The 22,436-nt window shown below is 30.5% G+C and overlaps 2 protein-coding genes across 2 annotated transcripts; both read left to right on the top strand.

Annotated features, from left to right (window-relative positions):
* Positions 1-429: 429 nt before the first annotated feature.
* On the top strand, positions 430-9,113 carry LOC100786530 (flavin-containing monooxygenase FMO GS-OX5). Its single transcript, XM_003542794.5, has 6 exons — positions 430-1,165; positions 1,760-1,912; positions 6,827-6,909; positions 7,037-7,172; positions 7,350-7,523; positions 8,712-9,113. Exons 1-6 carry the CDS (start codon positions 572-574, stop codon positions 8,889-8,891), a joined length of 1,320 nt encoding a protein of 439 aa, XP_003542842.1. The 5' UTR covers positions 430-571; the 3' UTR covers positions 8,892-9,113.
* A 4,494-nt stretch (positions 9,114-13,607) lies between these two features.
* On the top strand, positions 13,608-15,092 carry LOC100792722 (aspartic proteinase CDR1). Its single transcript, XM_003541554.2, has one exon. The coding sequence runs from the start codon at positions 13,608-13,610 to the stop codon at positions 14,958-14,960; it is 1,353 nt and encodes a 450-aa protein (XP_003541602.1). The 3' UTR covers positions 14,961-15,092.
* The last annotated feature ends 7,344 nt before the right edge of the window (positions 15,093-22,436 follow it).

A 22,436-nucleotide genomic window follows, 5' to 3' on the forward strand; every position in this document is an offset into this window, starting at 1 on the left:
ATAAATACAATAAATAAAAAATAAATTAAAGTTAAAAAATTAAAAATTTTAAGTGTATATTTTTGAGTTTGTTATTTAATTATTAAACTAATTGATTTGTATTTTAAAAAATTATAACATTAAAATCTTTTATATATATATATATATATATATATATATTAGGTATATATGTTGTGAAAAATTATAAAATAATATAATAATAATAATAATAAGTACAGATACGGGTATAATTTAATAATTATATTCACTTTAACAATTTGAGAAATATCCTTATCCATATTGGATAAAAATGGATATTATCCCCTAAGTGAGAGCAGGTTTGGAATAACAGCTCTGGTTGCGGGTTTATTTGCCTTACCCAAGTTAAACTGCATTCAAAAAGTAAAAATTATTTGAAAGCATATTTATGTTATTTCTGCGTAGACAAATAAAGACAAAGTCAATCAAAGCATAAAAAGATCATTCAAAACGTTTAAGCTTTAAAAATCATTTCGCAAAACCCAACCTTCCAATCCAAACAAAACTTCAAACCAAACTTTCTCTCTCTCTCTCTCTCTCTCTATTTCTCTCAATGCATCGATCACTGAAAGTCGCGGTGATCGGCGCCGGCGTCTCGGGCCTCGCCGCCGCGCGCGAACTCCGCCACGAGGGCCACAACGTCGTCGTTTTGGAAAAGTCCAATCACGTGGGCGGCATGTGGGCCTACGACCCAAAAACAGATTCCGACCCATTGGGTCTCGACCCGACCCGCGAAACCGTCCACAGTAGCCTCTACCTCTCGCTGCGCACCAACCTCCCGCGCCAGCTCATGGGCTTCTCGGACTTTCCGTTTGTAAAAAACGAATCGGGTGACCCGAGAACGTTCCCGGGTCACGAGGAGGTGCTGCGGTTTCTGGAAGGGTTCGCGGGCGAGTTCGGGATTAACGAGTTGACCCAGTTTGAAACGGAGGTTGTGAGAGTAGAGAGAAAGGGAAACGAGTGGGTGGTTGAGTCAAGAACGAGTCGAGACGGTGACTCAGTGAGTCGGGAGGGGTTCGACGCGGTTGTGGTTTGTTCGGGGCACTTTGTGGAACCCAAACTTGCGGAGGTACCCGGGATTGACACGTGGCGGGGGTTCCAGATGCATTCGCATAACTACAGAGTTCCTCAACCTTTCCATAATCAGGTACAGAAGAATAAAATTTCCATGTTTTTAAGTATCTATATATCACAGAATGATCGTCTACGTCGTTGTTGACCATGTTCTAGAATAAAATATAGTTTATTATTATATGGGTATGGTTAACAAGTGTAATGTGTAAATCTTAAAAAAACTCATGTAAATTATAATTTTGTGTCTCTGAATAAAAAAAATTTACTCTTAATTTCTTAACTAGTGCACTTAAAGTACTTATTGGCATTTGCCATATTATAATCTTATATTGATAAGAAAAAAGTTTAGTGGACATCCTAATTAAACTCCCATGACAACAGTTTAAAAGAGAATAAAAAATATAAGGATAATAAGATTTATGATTTGATAAAAAAAAAAAAAAAAGTGAAAAAACAAAGAGAAATGATCATAGGTGACGGTGGGATGTTTATAACGAGATGTTTTTTTTTTATAAAGATATAATGAGATGCCTAGGTATCATTCCTCTTGATTAAAAAAAATAAGATTTCATATATTGGTAAAGCAGCTATAAAAAATTAACTTTAATATCATTTTTATTATTATTTAATTACATTAATTCCATGTAAATTAATTTCAATTTAATAGGTTGTGATTTTAATTGGTCTTGGACCAAGTGCATTTGACATCTCAAGAGAAATAGCACAAGTAGCAAGGGAAGTTCATGTAGCAACAAGACTAAATCCAGATTTAGCGGGAATGAAGCTCGGAGATTATGGCAAAATAATGTTTCGCACAGCGGTATGTATAAGGTTTTTTTTTTCTTTTTAGGAGATATTTATAAGGTTTTTGTTGATATAGCTTATTAGCATCTTTTGAATTAAAGTTAATCATTTACTTTAAATTAGATAACTATATCCTTAAACATAAGCATATGATTATGATTTTGATTCTCAATTTTATGATATAAAATAACATACTCTAAACAAGTAAAAGTAACATTTAATTATTAATTTGATCTCTAAAATATTTTAAATAATTTAATTTGATCTTTAGATTTTTTAAAATTTTAATTTAATCCTAAAGTTTTTAAAATGAATCAGTTTAATTTTTATTTTTTTAAAATTTAATTTGATTTTTAAATTCTTACAAATGAATCAATTTAATTTTTAAATTTTTAAGAATTCGAGAAGTAAACAGAATCATTTAAAATATTAAAACCAAATTGAATTATTTAAAAATCAAATTAATAATTAATTGAAAAGCAAATTAATACTTGCATGTGATCTGAAACTGCCATACATACCTGCTGAATTTCCCAAACTTTCATCCAATGCAAAGACTTAAACACACTATATTATTCAACCTTGTTTGGTTACCATTACCTAAGGTACCTATATATTCTCTTTTCACATTTTGCAAAATTAATAAATATTAACTTTCACGTAAATGAGTTAATTTGGCGTGATTTTAGGAGGAGATTATTGAAATTTCAAGAATGAAGATGAGAATATTTTAAGAAAGAATAGTAAAACTTCCATATATTAAGTTCATTAGGAAATAGTTTTATATCTAGACATGCGGGGTCACAGATCAAAACTATTAAAAACTGACCAAAGCTACCTAACTAACTTGATTTTTGTGTCAAAACTTTAGTTGGTAACACCACTACGACTACTTTCTTTCTTTTCTGTTTTTTTATTATTTTTCTAAACTAAAATTATATGGATACATCAACATTCCTCCCTAATTCTAGTTTAAGCAATTCACTATATCAAGTTTTTCTCTGAACTTGTAAAACTTCTCTCCATGAAGTGCTTTGGTTAGAATGTTAGCTTCTTGTTCTTTTGACTTGCAATAAGCCAAACTTATTCTTCCTTTCGTCATTTGATCCCTGAGATAGTGGTACTTTGTCCCAATATGCTTTGTTCTTCCATGTGCAATTGGGTTGTTGGCAAGACATATAGCAGACTTGTTGTCCATGTTAAGTTGAACAACTGAATCAAGCTGAATCTTCAATTCTGCAAAAAGTGACTCCAACCAGGCTGATTAACAAGCTGCTGAGGCAGCAGCCATGTACCCTGACTCACAAGTTAAAAGTCCAACATCTTCATGCTTCTTAGAACTCCAGCAAATTGTTGATCCAAGTAATTTGAAGACATATCCAGTGGTGATTTTGCTGTCCTCTACATCACCACTCCAGTATGCATCAAAAAAACCAATTAACCTTATTCCTTGATTATGATTTGCTTTGGAGAATAACAAGCCATAATCAAGTGTGCCCTTCACATATTTCAAAATTCTTTGTTGCAGCCATATGAGAAGTCCTCGGATCATTCATATATCTGCTTACCAGACCCACACCATAAGCAATATCTAGCCTACTATGGCACAAATATCTCAAGCTTCCCACCATTTGCTTGAACAATGTGGCATCCATTGGCTTTTCATCAAGACCAACACTTAGCTTTAATTCAAACTCAACTGGACTCTTAGCTAAGTTGCATTCTTCCATCTTATATCTTTTAAGAACTTCCTATGCATACTCTTTTGATGCATCACCAGTCCTCCATTCTTGTGAATGAACTCAATTCCTAAGAAATAAGACATGACTCCCAGGTCTGTCATATCAAATTCCTATTGCAACTGCTTCTTGACAGTTTGAATCACAACTTCATTACTGCTTGTGATTAAAAGGTCATCCACGTATAGGCATAGTATGATTATGTCTCCATTCTCTTCCTTGACATACACTCCATACTCCACCTTAAATTTCTCAAAACCAATTTTAGTAGGAACCCATCAATTCTTTTGTTCCAAGCTCTTGGTGTCTGTTTAAGACCATACAAAGTCTTATTCAGTTTGAACACCAAGTCTCTACCTTCCTTGTTCTCAAATTCATGTGGTTGTGTTACATAGGCTTCTTCTTCAAGTAATCCATTGAGGAAGGCTGATTTTACATCCAACTGTCACATATTCCAACCTCTTGAATGAGCCAAGACCACTACAATCCTGACTGTTTCAATTCTAGCAACTGGAGCAAACACTTCAGTATAATCAAGACCTTCCCTCTACATGAAACCTCTTACAACTAGTCTTGCTTTATGCTTTGCAATAGTTCCATCAGGTTTCCTTTTAACCTTGAACACCCATTTCAAACTGATAGGCTTCTTTCCTTTTGGCAGCCTAACCAGTTTCCAAGTATCGTTTCTTTCAATTGTTGCCAGTTCTTCCAGCATAGCCTTCTTCCATACTTCTTCCTTCAGTGCTTCCACATATCCTAATGGTTTTGCATCAGCTAGAAGAGCAAAGTGAACTAATTCTCCTTCACTTGTGATTGCTTCATCAGTGTACACCTCGAAATCACTTAGCCTCGTAGAAGGCTTTGATACTCTTTGAGGTCTTTAAGCTACTGCAGGAGATGCCCCACCTATGCTATTGCCAATTGCTCTTCTCCACTGGTTTCACCAAGTTCATCAAGCACTGACATGCCTTTTGACTGAACCTTCTTAGTTTTATTCCAGTCATACAAGCTTTCTCCATAAAAAATCACATCCCTGCTATAAGTGACTTTCTTCTCAATTGGATCATACAGTTTATATGCTCCAATGGGATGATAACCAACCATGATCATCTCAGTGCTCTTGTCATCCAGTTTCTTTCTTTTCTCATCTGGGACATGTTTCCAACAAGGTGAGCCAAAAATTCTGAAGTGACTCACCCTTGGCTTTTTTCCTGTCCATGCTTCTTCTGGTATGATCACTTCTAACTTCTTTGTAGGTGATCTATTGAGTATATAAGCAGTTGTGGTGACTACTTCCTCCCAAAGTTCCTTTGATAGCCCCTTTAATTTTAGCATGCTCCTTATCATGTTTAGCAAAGTTCTGTTCCTTCTCTCAACTAAACCATTGTGCTGAGGAGTATAGGGTGTTGTAACTTCATGTACTATGCCTTTGCTTTCACAAAAGTCTTCGAATTCCTTAGAGGTGTATTATCCTCCCCCATCTATCCTCAAGATCTTCAAGGTTGCTCCACTTTGCTTTTCTGCATATGCCTTAAATTTATGAAAAATAGCTCACTCTTCCTTTTGATTGGATAAACCCACAACATTCTTGTGAACTCATCTACAAAGATTACAAAATACAATTTTTCACCGTATGTACAAGGTTCAAATATCAAACTTTTGATCCTCCTTTGTCGGATTTCTTAGTCACCCTTAGCAAAACCTGCTCAGAGTCACTATTAACTCCTTCTGCCAAATTTGCCTCATCACCAGCCTTGTTCCTCCATTCTTTCTATTTGTGAGTACATTCTAAGGCAAAGTGTCCATACTTATTACAATTGAAACACTGTATCCGTAGTTGATCAAAGTTCTTTCCCTCCTCTCCACTCTTCACTCCATTCTTGTGTTGTCCTGAAGATTCTCTAGTTTCTGATTGAGTTTCTTTAGAATTCTTGCTATGAGTTTTGTGACTTCCCTTTCCTTTATCAGTGCTCCACTTCCCTCTTCCTTTGCCTTTTGAGGAATGAGCTTGTAAAGCTTGGTTCGTGGATCTTTCTGTGTCTCTATCATTCAGCATTTGCTCGTGTGCTTCCAATGAACCTTGCAGCTCCTCTATCTTCAAATCCTCAAGATTCTTGGATTCTTCTATGACACACACAATGTAATCAAACCGAGGTGAAAGTGACCTCAAGATTTTCTCCATAATCATCTGATCATCAAGCTTCTCTCCACAGCCCTTCATCAAATTGGTAATGCTGAGAATTCTTGTGAAATAATCAGCTACCTTCTGAGTTGGTTCCATTTGAATCATCGCATACTATCTCCTTAGAGTCTGTAATTTCACCTTCTTTAACTTTGCATCTCCTGAATATGCCTTTCTCAAGATGCACCATGCCTCCTTTGTTGTCTTTGCATGAGCAATCTTCTGGAAATTTGCCTTGTCCACACTTTGATGAATAAAAAATAAAGCCTTGCAATCACTTTTCTTGGCATCTTTGCATGCGGCTTTCTGCAGATCACTTGATTGTTTTTCAAGTTCTGCAATTTCACATTCCACAACCTCAGGAACATCTTGAAATCCAAATACAACTTGCATCTGAATCCGCCATTCTCCCCAATTCATTCCATCAAGAATTGGAAGATTGCCCATGAGATTTCCATTCGAGCTTGTCATGATCACGATCTTGTTATGTTGATGAAGCTATTGAGAAACTGATGATTCTACCTCCATGAACTCACGAATCTTTTGTAGCAGAAAACTATGATTTGAACATGTGTTCTATGATACCAGAAATTGGAATTTCAAGAATGGAGAAGAAAGTATTTTAAGAAGGAATAGTGAAAATTCCATATATCAAATTTATTAGAAAATAGTTTTATATTCAAATATGCAGGGTCACGGACCAAAACTATTAAAAGCTGACCAAAGTTACTTAATTAACTTGACTTTTGTGTCAAAACTTTAATTGGTAACACCACTAGGACTACTTTCTTTCTTTTCTGTTTATTTTTAAAAAAAAATTATTTTTCTAAACTAGAATTATATGGATACATCAAGAGATATACCTGAGAAAAGTATCCCATATCCACACTAAGTAATTTAAATCATTTCTGTATTTTATATGCATTTCACACAATATATATTCGTTAATTTTTCAAGATTAATATGCATGAGAAGATGTTGTTGATCCTCACTCTTGTCTTTTTGCCAGGTCAAATGTGTATTTGAAGATGGTTTGGTTGCCTTTGAAGATGGATTCTCCGTTTATGCAGATGCCATAATCCACTGTACAGGGTACAATCACAAAGTTTCATTTTTTTCCTTATATTTTATTTAATTATAACAATAATAAGGAAAATATTATTCTCATTTGGTGCAGTGTACACATTTTTTTTAGACCTTATCTTTTTTAATATGACAGATACAAGTACCACTTTCCTTTCCTTGAAACCAATGGACTAGTAACCGTTGATGATAATCGCGTTGGGCCACTATACAAACACGTCTTTCCTCCTGCATTGTCTCCATGGCTCTCTTTCATTGGTTTAACCTTCAAGGTTAATATCACAAGTTTTTAATTTGGGTGACAAAGTTATACTAATTTTATAGTCATTCATATAAATAAATTATTTTCATGCAAAGTTCATTAAATTAAATTTATTATTATTTTTATTTATAGGTTGAGATATTTTGTTGTAATTATTAAAGTGAATTATATAACTTGATGTGGCCAGAATTCAGTCTACCAAATAATTGAGTTGCAATGCAAGTGGGTTGCAAAAGTTTTGTCTGGTAAAGTTCTTTTACCTACAGAAAAGGAAATGATGGAATCTGTTAAAGAATACTATCAACTCATGGAGGAAAATGGGTTGCCCAAGCGTTACACTCATTCCCTTTATCCACTTCAGGTAACAATTTTTTAATTAAAAAAAATCGAACTAAACAACCTGTTGAATATTTTCTTTTGAGTTTTGTTTCTTTTAACCAGATATTCAACATTTGGACTTGGTTAGACCTGCATTGTAATATATCAAACTAGCTTGTTCATTTATTTTACAACAATAAGGTTTTAGTACAAAATATAATTTATAACGAGAGATGGGTTTTAAACTTATGCTACCAAATTAACATTAAAATTAAAAGATTTAATTGTAAATAATTTTCTTATTTATTTCAACTCACTAAATTGGTCCTTCTATAATTTAAGTTCATTTTTTTTATATGACTATTTGAATCCTCAGCCTCAAAATTAAACATTGACTAATAATGGATAACTTTATCTGTCATGTGTCATAATCCCATTGGATAATGAGTATCACATATTATAGTAAGATTATGACACGTGATAATCAATATTATCCGGTCAACGTTGAATTTTGGGATTGATGCTCAAATAGCCCAACTTGAAAAATTAGGTATTGATTGTCTTTTTAAAAATAACTTCTTATTGATTGGTTGAGTTGTTGTTAAACAAGCTATATTCTTAGAGAAAAGGTAAATTTAAAAATCTAGAAAAATAATAATTATTAAAAGGTGTCTTACTTATAACTGATCATGAGACCTGATCGAGAAATTAATCTCATAATATATAGTGTTTGTAAAATACCCTGATAGTTATATATATCATATAAAATATTGCAGTTCACATGGAGTAGTACGTATCAGAAAATTAATCACAATGGGATGAATCAATGTAAGGAACTAGAATTTGTTTATACCCTTGCTCAGTGAAATATACTATTTAAAACTCTCTTATACTAGGATGAATCAATGTAAGGAACTAGAATTTGTTTATACCCTTCTCAGTGAAATATACATACATTTTGTTTTTTGTCAGGATACAATTTTTACATGTCATATCTGTACTCATAGCTACAATAGTATATAGAAAAAAATAATTATTTTAAAAATTATACAATAATAATTTTTAATTGATTATTAATGTAAAAAATTATACTAACAATAGATAGAAATTAAAGTAAAAAAAATCATAAAATTAAAGTTGGACCTTCTTGAGTTTAATGGAGTCAGTGTGGTACAGCTACGAAAGTACTGCAAGTACCTTTAATTTTCTGAATTTAAAAATTATTTTGCAGGCTGACTATAAACACTGGCTAGTGGCTGAAATTGGATTGCCTCCGTTGGAAGAATGGAAAGAGAATATGCTTAAACAGTGCTTTAAGAACTTTGTTGAAATGAATGAAAAGTACAGAGATGAATGGGATGATACTTATTGGGATGCCATCATTCATGGTGCTCCGGCTTCAGAAAAATAAAGATGGTATATTTTCCCTGCGAGATTTTTCCTTCAGAAAAAATAAATGGTTCAGTGAGAAATTAATCATTGAAAATAAATCTTGTTAAGAAATATAGGCTTATTTTTTTACGAGTGTGTAAGAAATATAGGCCTATTTTTTTAAGTCGTTACAGTATCAGCATGAAGTACTCATTATCTTGTTGATAACTTATTTTTAAATATATTAATTATTATTTTTTAATATTTTTATTTAATTTTTTTGGCTTATTTTATTCATTTATCTTTTAAAAAGTTTATTTTGATATTTTATCTTTTTAAATTAATTCAAGATGATTCTTCCGTTATATTGAAATTAATGTCATTAATGATACTCAAATACCGTTAATTAAAAGTTATCCTAAAAAGAAAAATAAAAAAATCTTTAATTTCCAAATTGTTCCAACTCCTTCTCTCTCCTTAGAACCTTTAATCTTCTTTTAAAGGATAAAACTTTCAGCATCTAACCTCATTAGCTTTCCCTCCTTCCAACATCAATTTGTCCTCTTCATCTAAGCTCTCCAAAGTTTCCCATTCAAAATCCTTTTACACTCTAAATTTCAAAAGGTAATGAGACACTCATTGATTTTGTTCATTATAGATCTATACGGATGTGATTCTCCATTCACCTTCATTGTCACTATGTGTAGTGTCTTTCTCGTCACACACGACAATAAGATTATCTTTTTTATGGAATCACCAAATTCACCAATCCAAGATGTCATTCACTTAAATTTGATTACAATTTATGATTTACACGCACATTTGTAGGATTTTTTATCTAAAAAGAGTTGTGAATGATGAAACTAATTTATCAAAAGTAACTTTTCCAAGATGTTTTTTGTTAAGAGGTTTTAATAAGTCCTTAACATATTAAATTGATATTTTGTGACAATTTTTAGCTGTTTAAATTAATTTATATTTTTACATGCTTAAATTTACATTTGAAAACTATCACAAAATACAAAAAAATGTAACGAAATGTTAATTTATTATGTTAAAGACTAAAAAGAATAATTTTACAAAATTCAAGAAGTAAAAATAATATTTTTAAATTTCATGGACAAAAAAAGAATATACCCTTTCTTAATATCATATTAATGATTATTTTTTCATTAAATTTTAATGTCATATTCATTTTTTTAGGAAAATCATATTAAACTTTTTAGAGAAATGTGATATCTCTTTTTTTAATATTGGATTGATATGATTATTTTTTATATTAAATCTTAATATCAGATTAAATTTTTTTAGAGCAATTTGATTTTATTTTTTTAATATCTGATTCATTCGATTTTTTGTTTGCAATAAATATTAAATTAAAACTTAAATAGGATAAAAAAATTTAGACCAATGAGATGTCACCTTTTTAATATTAGATTGATATAATTATTTTTTCTTTAAATCTTAATATCAGATTTAAATTTTGAGATAAATATTAATATCGAATATAAATTTTTAGACCAATAAGATATCACTTTTTAATATAAGATTGATATGATTATTTTTTTCATTAAATCTTAATATCATATTAAAATTTTTAGAGCAATTTGATTGCATTTTTTTAATATCTGATTGATTTAATTTTCTGTTTAAGTTAAGCCTTAATATACCAATACAAAATTTTAGGGAATGTATCTCCTCAATTCATAAAAAATTACAGAATTTCAGTTTAAACAAATAATAACCATTAAATTAAAATTAATAATTATGATGAATTTTAACTGTTTTACAGTTTTACTTCATATCAAAATTAATAATCTCAATTTAACTGTTTTCTTTTGTTTCCATTTTCAGTTATTATTTAAAAATAATAAATAATAACTGTTTTCATTGAAGGATAATTGTAACAATTAAAACAAATTATATGAGCTGAAGAGATAATTTCCTCTTTGTATAGATTATATTATTTTGTAAATTAAGGAGATTATTTGTATTTATTAAACATACCTATGATTCTATAAATAGAGAGGTATAAACAACAACATAAAATACACCACTACACATCACCCTTTACTAAAAAACCCTCTTCTCTTCTCTCTTTTTGTATTTCACGAGTGGCTAGTTTCATTCTTAGCTAGGAGAGAAAAAGATTGAATCCTATTTGATGTAATTTTTTCGCATTAATATATTATTTGAGTTCATTATTCACCTTCTATACTTAATATTGCTTTGTGAACTTGTGCACCTCATAGATGATTCCAGGGATTGACGTGTATTTTGGTGAATCTCGTTAAAACCTGAACTGAATCGGATACTTAATTGGGGTTATCTCCAGGGATAAAATAATCTTGATTAAGTCTCACTAATTTCCAAACGATAATGTTGATTACTTGTGTTGGTTGGCTAAGGGATTGAGAATCAAGACAAGTGACTTAGGGTCCATCATCCAAAGGATTAGGGATAAAATACATTAGTGAATTAAGGATGAACGATATAATGACGTAGAAGTGTAAGGAATTGCAACAAATAGGGGGATTCCAAGTACAATCTTAGCATCTCAATGTTATTGTTTTTGTTTACAATTGTTATTGCGTAAAAAATAACTCTACCTTTTCTTTTAATTTGTCATTAAATTTTCAGCACATTAATCTCTCTAGAAAAATATATATTTTATTTTTTGTTTTGATTAGTTTTAGTTTTAGGTAGTTTAAAATATAAAAACACAAAAATATCTTTATCTAAAATGTTTTAATTGGAATATTCATCCTTCCACTATTCCCTTGGAAGACGACTTAAGCTTTGGTTCATTACTACAATTGGGATTCATTTGCACTTGGCCGACGTAAATCCCAACATAATTAAAACGTTAACAGTCATCCGTGCTAAATGAGCGCACCAAATGTCAGATAGTCATCACTTGCTAGTTCCCCCAGGTTTTCAAACCTCTCCGCCCACTATATCCCAATGTATCTTTGTTTATCATTCACTTTCTCAATGTAATCTCACTTTCTCACATAAGAAAATAGAACCATTGATTTCTTACTCTTTCTCCAATCCTCTTGACTTCTACTGCTGCATCACGTGTGTAACCCTCGTGCCACACATATCTAAACAAACAAGAAAGAGAGACGAGGCTTAAGCTTATATACTACTTTCAAGGTACCAATCGTGGACCCTTAAGTGGCAGAAATCACTTGTTACACAAACAATCAGACATCATAATACTATGATTACAACCATCTAACAATCATAACAAACAATTTGTCAAAGGTTGAACATCCTCGAACCCAAACCACAACGTGTACAGATAAAATAATAATATATATATATATCAAAATGTAAATTTGCACGCCACAAATATAATTTATCAGAATTCACACTCTGTCAGTCTTACCATTCCATAATAATAAAATAATATACATGTCTCAGAAATTCTATCAACATAAAATCACCATAATTTCAGAGCATGCATTAGTCTTCAGATTTTGCAATATATCTCAGCAATAATATCACAATTAAATCAATAGTTCCAAAATAAATAATTCTATGGCAACTTTGTCTAGAGGCATGAATTCCAATGTTAAGCGGTCTAGTGTCTAAAATTACTTTGACATTCAATTTTACAAAGTTCCACTTCTAAACTTAATTTCAGGGTTCTCGATGTTTCGAAAATCAGTTTTTCATGAATCTTATATGTTACTCTACATTTTCACATCTACCTAACTCATTTTTGAGATTAAAACTTTAACAATCCATATAACTATAACAATCAGCTCAATTTTATGACAAAATTTTATTGTACAAAATGTTCTTAAACTTGTATTATTCATAAGTTTTGCTAGAAAACTCTGATTTAAGTGAAATTTAAGACTAGCCCTAAGTTTTAACACCTAAAGAACTCAGTTTTAATCTTAAAACTTAAAGAAAACACCATATTTGGCAGTTTCATTCGTGAGAGCAGATATTAAATTTAAATTGTCAATACAACTTGCAATGAAGCCTAATTTCCAAAGATAACAAGGTTAGGGTTCGAGAAGTGGAAAGACCTCCCTTACCTTGAATGAAACATATGACACAAAATTCTCAAAGGAACAAGGACTCAGATCTAGAAGTCTCAAGTTTCAAAGAATGAAAAAGAAATTTTGGAACAAAAAATAATAGTTTTGGACGAAAATGATGAAGAAATAAGAAGAAAAGAGAGGTTTAAGAGCTTCTTACCAAAACTTGGAGAGAAGAAGTCTCAAGAACACTAGTATGGAGCTTAAAAGAAGAAAATGGTGGCCTCTCCTCCCTTGAAGGTCTTGTGCAAGAGGAAAAGGAATGAGGTTCCAATTTTTTTATTTGTGAAAGAAATAAGAGTTAATGGCCTAAGACTAGTGATAAACTCAATTGACAAGCATGAATGACCCTTTGATTGCCATAGTTAATGTGCAAAAGGGTGCCATAAATGGGTGTTTTTGCTTTTGAATTTTTAACCAAAAATCTTTATACGAATATGGAATTTTAAAATTGTAGATTCTAATGCTTTATTGAGAAAGATCATAATCATATGTGGTAATGAAACAAATTAAAAATTACTACATTTCAGGCCATACTCATTCATTTCAATCATTGCAAAATCTTTTCCTCCATATAATTCCACAATCACTAGAATCTTATAAAAAGCCACCAAGAATGCACTAGTAGCAATTACACAATTCTAAGTAATCCGAGAGCTAGGTTGTTAATTTTTTCACTTTTGTTGCCAATCTTAGTAATGGCAGCAATGATGCCACGTTCTTCGTCATCTCTTGCTCTTGTTTTACTTTGTCTTTACATTAATATCTCTTTCTCAAACTCAAAGGTCCTTAATAGTGGTTTTAGTGTGGAAATGATCCACCGCGACTCGTCAAGATCACCACTGTATCGTCACACAGAAACACCGTTCCAACGAGTTGCCAATGCCATGCGTCGTTCCATCAACCGTGCGAATCATTTCAACAAAAAAAGTTTTGTTGCCTCCACAAACACAGCCGAATCCACTGTAAAAGCAAGTCAAGGAGAATACCTAATGAGCTATTCAGTTGGAACCCCACCATTCGAAATATTGGGTGTTGTTGACACTGGTAGTGGCATTACCTGGATGCAATGCCAACGCTGTGAAGACTGTTACGAACAAACCACTCCAATATTCGATCCTTCAAAATCCAAAACCTACAAAACCCTACCTTGCTCTTCCAACATGTGTCAATCAGTGATAAGTACTCCATCTTGCTCTTCGGACAAAATTGGGTGTAAATACACTATTAAATATGGTGATGGTTCACACTCACAAGGAGATCTTAGCGTGGAAACCCTAACTTTAGGTTCCACCAATGGTTCTTCTGTCCAATTTCCTAACACCGTGATAGGATGCGGGCACAACAATAAAGGAACCTTTCAAGGGGAAGGCTCTGGCGTAGTTGGCCTTGGAGGAGGACCCGTGTCTCTTATATCTCAATTGAGTTCTTCAATTGGTGGAAAATTTTCCTATTGTTTGGCACCAATGTTTTCACAATCTAACTCGTCTAGCAAACTCAATTTTGGAGATGCCGCTGTTGTTTCGGGGCTTGGCGCTGTCTCAACCCCTCTAGTCTCAAAAACTGGATCAGAAGTATTTTACTACCTAACCTTGGAAGCATTCAGTGTTGGAGACAAAAGAATAGAGTTTGTTGGAGGCTCCTCCTCTTCTGGATCTAGTAATGGAGAGGGAAACATAATAATTGATTCAGGTACTACACTCACTCTTTTGCCACAAGAAGATTACTCGAATTTGGAATCAGCAGTAGCAGATGCAATTCAAGCAAATCGTGTTAGCGATCCAAGTAATTTCTTGAGCCTATGCTACCAAACTACACCATCTGGTCAACTTGATGTACCAGTGATCACAGCACATTTTAAAGGTGCAGATGTTGAATTGAACCCTATCAGCACCTTTGTTCAAGTGGCTGAGGGAGTAGTATGTTTTGCTTTCCATTCAAGTGAAGTTGTTTCCATCTTTGGGAACTTGGCACAGCTAAACCTCTTGGTTGGCTATGACCTTATGGAGCAAACAGTCTCCTTTAAGCCTACAGATTGTACCCAGGAGTGATTGGTTGTTGTTTGTTTTACTATTGGATCAAATAAAATAACTGAATTACGTTTCCAATTTTTTTTTTACTATCATTGTTCATTTTATTACTCTCTCAATAGAAGGATTAGTTTTTTTTTCTCCTAAAATTATATTGAGTTTCTTTGGTTATTTGCAAATAAACTATATATAGGTGAATTATTATTTGTTATAAATTATATTATATACAAACGTCATTGGTGAATTATTAATTGTTAATACATATAAAGGAAAAACAATAAAAGATTAATTTTGGTGAATTTTGAATTAGTAAATAATTAGCAAATTAGATTCAAATTATGAATATTGCTGATTATATGTATAATGAAACTCTACCATTATAGGCACAAATGATTTTGCAAATAATTAGGCTCAAGTTGCTTGATCTCAACGTAGTGTTAGTAATCTAAAGATGATTTCATTGGGGCATGCTCTCAATTAGAATCATTGCTCTAATGCATGCATATCTTCCTTTGATCTATTGTTTAATTACTTAGTGGTAGACAATTGTTCCAAACTTGAGTTGTCCGCTGATGGAAGTTTCCCATCAAATCTAAAAGGGGCGAATCTCTCAGATTCCTCCAAATTGCCTCGATGAAAGGAGCTTTTAATTTGGAACTAATCCCTCTTTGGAAACCTTGGGTTTTGAAAAACTGGACGTGAGGTCTGCCCAAATCCATTTCAGATCTTATAATTTGGGGTAATTGTTGCTTGAACAGCATTGCAAGAAAACAGATGGCGAAAACGGGAAAAGATTGCTCATATCATCAAAATCTCAAAATTTCAGTTTTGATTTTGATTCATTAATTATCATATTAAAACTTTTATATGGTTCTTTTTTACTATATTCTTTTTTAGGGATGTTGTTGAATTAACCAGAAAGAACATGAAAGAGTTGAAGTATGATTTTACTCTTATGGGTTATTTGATTTTGAACCTCCATGTGATTGATGACGATCTCATAAATTGGAATATCCTTGTAAGATAAGATAATCATAACGTGTTGTTGATAGTCTCATCTCAATGAACACTACTAAATAAATACTCTTCTACAACACTTTGTAGGACGGTTATATAGAACCATCTTGGAATAAGATATTTAAAATCGGTTTTAGTAAAACCATGTTAAATGCACCTTTCATTTTTTATATTTTTTATTGTCTCATGACCTATTGACTTTCTAAATTCTCTTTCTCATTCTTCAAAATGGAAAAGTAGGGTTTCTTCTTTTCCCTCAAAGACAAGGTGGTCCGAAACGTCTCTCCCAAAGGCTTTGACGCGTTGCGCCATCCTCTACTCATTCACCAAGGAGCACGCGGGTCCTCAAATATGCAGATCGAAACGTTGTCAAGTTAGATAGCCATGTTCCCTCCAACGTGAAGAAGGTCTCCTTTTAGACCTGCTCGGTCGTCTCTGAAGTCTGTCGCAATTGTCAGATTTTTCATGGTGTGAAAATCTGACAATTGCATGTTCTCTTGGGCTTTTTTTTAAAAGTATTTTTATTGACATCACATGCATATAAAGTCTTAGGTGGAATTTGCATCATAAAACATGCATGTATAAGAGAATGTAAATGATTGTGTGACTACGGTACAAATGTTTGCTAGTATGATGATATATTATTTTTACTTGTTTTAAATACTTAATATGTTATATGTGGTGAAATGTATCTCACTTCCTTATCTTTTTGTGTTGTTTGTGTATGGGCTTATTGTCATTTGTAGGATGAGATTTAGTACCATAGTGATGATGAATCTTGAGGAGGGACTTAGACTTTAATTTAAAATGAATTTATTTTATATTTTCTTATGATATGTAATGTTCTTATAGGTTGTGACATCAGGATTAAACCTATGTTTATTTTTCTCTTTAAATTTATGTTTTTAATTGTAATAATTTTAGTTATGTATTTGAAATGGCCTTTGGAGAGCAAATACATTTTTATTTTTTATTATCTATTTATGCGTTGACTACAAAGACATTAAAGTCATGCATTGTCTTTTACTTTATAAGAATTTTTTTTCTAAATCTTAAATATTATATTTCACTTGTTTTATTTGTATAAATAGATTTATGTGGGGTAAATGGTGTCACAATGATAGTAGTGGGGCAACAAAAGTGTCACTTTTTAAACTAAAAATCAAATTCATAAAAAAATAATTCTTGATTTTGAAAATAAGGGTAAAATTGTTTTAAAAAAAATTTAAAAGTCATTTTATCTCTATTTTTTCCAAACATGTTTTGTTTTTAAATTGGATTTGAAAACCAAAAATAAAAATCCGCAATCGCTGAAATGGGCTATAATGTCATTAGTTTTTATAACTTTTTTTACTTCAATATTTATCCTCTCAAACCAAAAATAAAAATTAAGTGAGATTGCATTTAAATTTTATATTTATTACATTTTTCAATAATACATGAAGGATCTAATAAATTAAAATTTTGAATCCAATTGTTTTTTTTCATTGGATATAATAATAATCTATTTGTAGTAAATAAATTTCATGTTTTTTTTCATAAATTATGTGTGCATGTATGTAAATAATATTAATTTACATTTAATTTTCTATTTTAGTCTTAGTTTTAAAAATTATATATATATATATATATATATATATATATATATATATATATATATATATATATATATTCTTTAGAACAACAAAATAGAAGTCAAATTTTATCGAGTATCTGAATTAATTAAATAACACCAAAAATAGATAAAATTAACTGATATGTTCTATTCTATATTATTCATATTTTAAAATTAATGGTGAATGTTGAAAAAATAGGTTGGTTATCGATATGGAAAGTTTCAAATCCAACTGATATGAACTTAAATATATTGATTAGACTAGTGTGTTTGGTAAGATACGGAGGACCTTATTAATTCCTTTGACTAGATTCTAAGCTATTTTGAACATAACAAAGAATTGTAAATTCCAAAAAATTAATCCCATTATATTTCATAATTTTTTAACTTCAAATTTATCCTCTCAAACCACAACAAAGATTAAGTAAGGTTGTATTTGAATTTTATATTAATTACATTTTCAATAATATATACATGAAGGATGTAATAAATCAAAATTTATAATCCAATTCTTTTTTTCATTGTATATAAGAATCCATTTGCAGTAAATAAAATTCATGTTTTTTTCATAATATGTAAACACAATGAATAAAAATATTAGATTAAATTAATTAATGTAAAATAAAAATAAATTTAAATAATCTTAGAATTATATTAATATTAATTTCATTTTGTAACTTTCAAATTACTTTTAAAAATTGTAAGAATTTAAAATAATTAAGGATTTTTTATAAAAAAAATAGTAAATTTTAAATAGTTAATAATATTTTATTCATAATTTTAATAAAGAATGTAAATTAGGAGATAAATTATTAGTATGTTTATATATTGATTTTCTTTTAATTTTTTCTTTTGATTTGTCTTTTAAGGTTATTTTCTAGAAACCGATAAATATAATAAATTTTCTTGATTCTAATAAAATATGTGTGGAGTTTTTATTTCACGCCTTTTTCTTTCCATTTCATAATAAATGTATGTGCAAATTAATTAAAGACAAGAAAATGAATAAAAGTGTAGTTGATAAAATAATATTTAATGTGAACTTGAACTTTACCCACGATAAACAAATAAAAATAAAAATTCTCCAAAAATCTGACAATTAAAAACCTGACATTTATTTGGCTCAACATGGAAACCCATGAGTGAAAATTATTTAATTAACAAATTAAATAAAAAGGGAATGCGTTTTTGGATGCCCAATAAGGGATTAAGTAGTTAGGTAAACCTTAGGTCACCCTCAACTCACTTTCGAGACCTAAAGAGAAGCAAAGGAAAAATGAAAGGAGAAGAGGACAACGGGTGTTGAGGCAAGGAAAAAGAAGGATTCAAACTCATGCTTAGCAAATCCTAGGCAAATCCAAGGTGAGTGCAGCCACTAACATGTTTTCCGACCCCATTAATTGTATTGTTTCCTTTGAATTCTTCCCCTGCATGTTTTTCCTTTTCTTCCATGTATGCTTTGATTCATCTTTTTCATCTGCGTCATATATGTTATGATAGGGTTTAAAAAGAGGGTTTTGTATTAATGTATGACTAATGAGTTTGTATGGGTGTTTTGTTGATGGTGAACTCTAATAAACATTTTGACATATATCATACAACTCATATACAAATATATTTATTAGACTTCACCATCAACAAAACCCTAACACATAACTCATTAGTTATATATTAATAAAAAAAAAAAACCTTATCACAACATACTTATACAACATAGATGAAGAACATGAATCAAAACATACATGGCAGAATTAGAAAAACATACTAGGGGTGAAGTAGAAGGAATCAATACAATTATAGGTAGGAAAAAACTTGTAATGGGTTGCACTAAACCTTGGATTTGCCTACGATATGCTAAACATGACTTTGGATCCTTCTTCTTTTTTCCCTACCTCTCTATGCCTTTCCTGCCACTCTCCTCCTTCACATTTCCTAATTTAAGTGAAAGTTAGGTGAGTGTGACTTAACATTTACATAACATAACCACTTATTGAGCTCCCAACAACCCGTCTCCTTTTTTATATTTAGTCTCTCTCATAAATTTCTCACCCATGGGTTACTCTATTGGGCCCAAATTTAGTTAACACCCAATAAAAGTACTTCTATATCCGTTAGCATCAATCTATTATTTAATTCAACATTCCATTGTTTTAGGTTAAGAGATCAACCCATTTGTTAGACCTTAATAGCCATTTATAAGCCCTTCCTTGTCTAAGCTTTTTTCTCTACAAGGTGGAGTATAGTTATTTAATTTTCTAGTTACATTTTTTTGGGGGATGTACACTAATTGGTGATGTGTGGGATGGGGGTGGGTGACAGGTGGTCTTTTATTATCTTAATTCAATATTGGGCTCTAATTACCCCTCCATTTAACCTTGTAGCCCATCTCCTAAATAGATGCAAGAAAAACTTTTTTCCCCAATAATCCCACTATTTTGTTCATTCTATATAATATAAAATTTAAGATAAATTGTATAGCATTTTATATTTTACCTATTCATTTAATTATTTGCAGAATATAAAATTCATGTTTGAGATTTGATGCATAAAATAAAAATACAATGACTGAAACATAATTAGATTAAATTAATGTGTAACATATAATTAAATGATAAATATTTTATAGTTATATTAATTATAATTTTAACTTTGAACATTAAAATGATTTTATGAAATATAAGAATCAGAAACAAGAATGTTTTAATATATAGTTAAATTTCAAACAATTCATAATAGTTTTTCCAAAATATTATTTAATGATAGAAATTAAGAGATAAAATATTATATATTAATATATTAATATAGACTTAATTTTTATAATTTTTAATTTTCAAATAAATTAGTATAGGTGAATGTTGAAAGAATAAGTTTCCGATATGGAAAGTTTTTTATATTAAAAATTTAATAAATATAAAATCCAAATATTAATTTATTTAGACACAATGTATTTGTCCTAGAGACTTTAGTTATATTCTCTTTGGATTTTGAATTTTTTAAACGTTTAATTCGCCAGATCTTCAGCACATGTCATCTAATTAATTTGATAAGTCTTTGGTTACTTAAATACAATTTTATAAGGCAGAAGTAACTGATTCTATATTGAGAAGTAATCTTTCATGATTAGTTTTTATATACATATTTTGTTCATCTTGTGCTTTTTCAGTCATGGATAGGAATTTTGAACACAAACACGATCCGAGTCTGGTGCACTCGGTGGAGGACAACGGAGTATATTATCTTCTACAAAGGGAGGGAAGCAACTGGGATACGAATTTAAAATGGGAAGACATTACTTCTCTGGGAAAACAACAAAGATTGGGAATGGTATGAAAATATAATGTCTTGAAATTTTAGACAGAATTTTTTAAATTTCTTAAATTTTTTTGTTACATACAGCATGCCCCTTACAAAGTCTTCAATTCCTTTTCAGAGAAATTGTTGCTTGTTTTTCATTGTTAATCTTGTTTCATACTCTAACAAAAATAATGCAGTAGTGCAACTAGTGTGGATCTTGAAGAACACCTATACGGGCTTGCAAAAGATATGGGAATCACGGTTGTTAGTTCCTCACAAGTAAGCTGATTATATATGTATATTGGAAAAAAATACTGTCATGGTAAATTTAGTGAATTAAGAGTACTTCACTAATTGTTTGTTTTGATCTTGATTGCCTCATTTTCCTGTACTGTAAACTTATTTAATTTCTTTAGTTTATATATATATATATATATATATATATATATATATATATATATATATATATATATATGTTATAATATGTTAGTAACAAATTTTGTCAAACTTTTTTAAATTTATATTTTTCTAACACATTTTTATTAATAGTTAAAATTTATTGAAAATTTCATCCAATTGTTTTTTTATTAAGAACTATAAAATTACATAAGTTTCACTTCTTGTATAGTAATATTTTTTGTGATTTTATAAATTTTAAAATTAAATTTCTAAAAATATAATTAACAATAAATAATATATTTAAAAAGTTATGAAAATTGTTTTATTGTATGCTTTCTCCGTTGCATATACTATTTTATTAAAAAAAGTTATACTATTTTAATAAATTACAAACATTTCTTCTTATTTTTACCACATACATGAAGACAAGAGTTTAATAGTTAAGCTTAGAAAATGAGATGAATTTTCAGCCTCACAAAGGTCTTCTATTATTTCAGCTTTGATATAACCTGAATTTTCAGTTTATTTTCAACTTGATGCTAGATTTTGATGTATGTAGATTCGCGTAATTTCCCCATGTTAAGAGAAATCAAGGAAGAAATTTCTGTTAATTTGGCTTGCAAGGTAATTAGTCATATGTTCAAAGTGAGTTGATACAAATTCTCTTAAGCCAGAACCCCTAGTTTATGCAAATAAGATGGTATGAAAGTGGAATATCAATATTTTATGTATGTGTTATGTTCCTAGCCATTAATTATTCATCATATTTCCTTATTAGGAGGTTAAAGATGTATTCAAGGCATTCTTGGAGTCTGCAAATGTTGGATCTAACTGGACTTGGGATCGGGTAGGGTAATTTCATGGGCACATTTTAATGTCACTTATCTATATATACAAGTTGATGCGTTTAAATGCTTCTCTCATTTATATGTTTTGGCTGACATCAACATTTCTAAGCTTCAGTCCATGCGTTATGGTAACATATTTAATTTAATAAAGTTTTATGGTTCTGAAATCTCTAAATTATTATTTCAGAATGTTGGCATAATTGGTAGTCATTTATGTATATGGAGGCAGAATGAGAAAAAAAGCATTTCCTTAACTGAAGCCAAATTTGTAAATTAAACGAATCTATTAGAACTTTTTTCATTAATTTTTTTTATTTTTTAAAA

This window comes from Glycine max, chromosome 13, assembly GCF_000004515.6.
Source record: "Glycine max cultivar Williams 82 chromosome 13, Glycine_max_v4.0, whole genome shotgun sequence".
Lineage (NCBI taxonomy): Eukaryota > Viridiplantae > Streptophyta > Magnoliopsida > Fabales > Fabaceae > Glycine > Glycine max.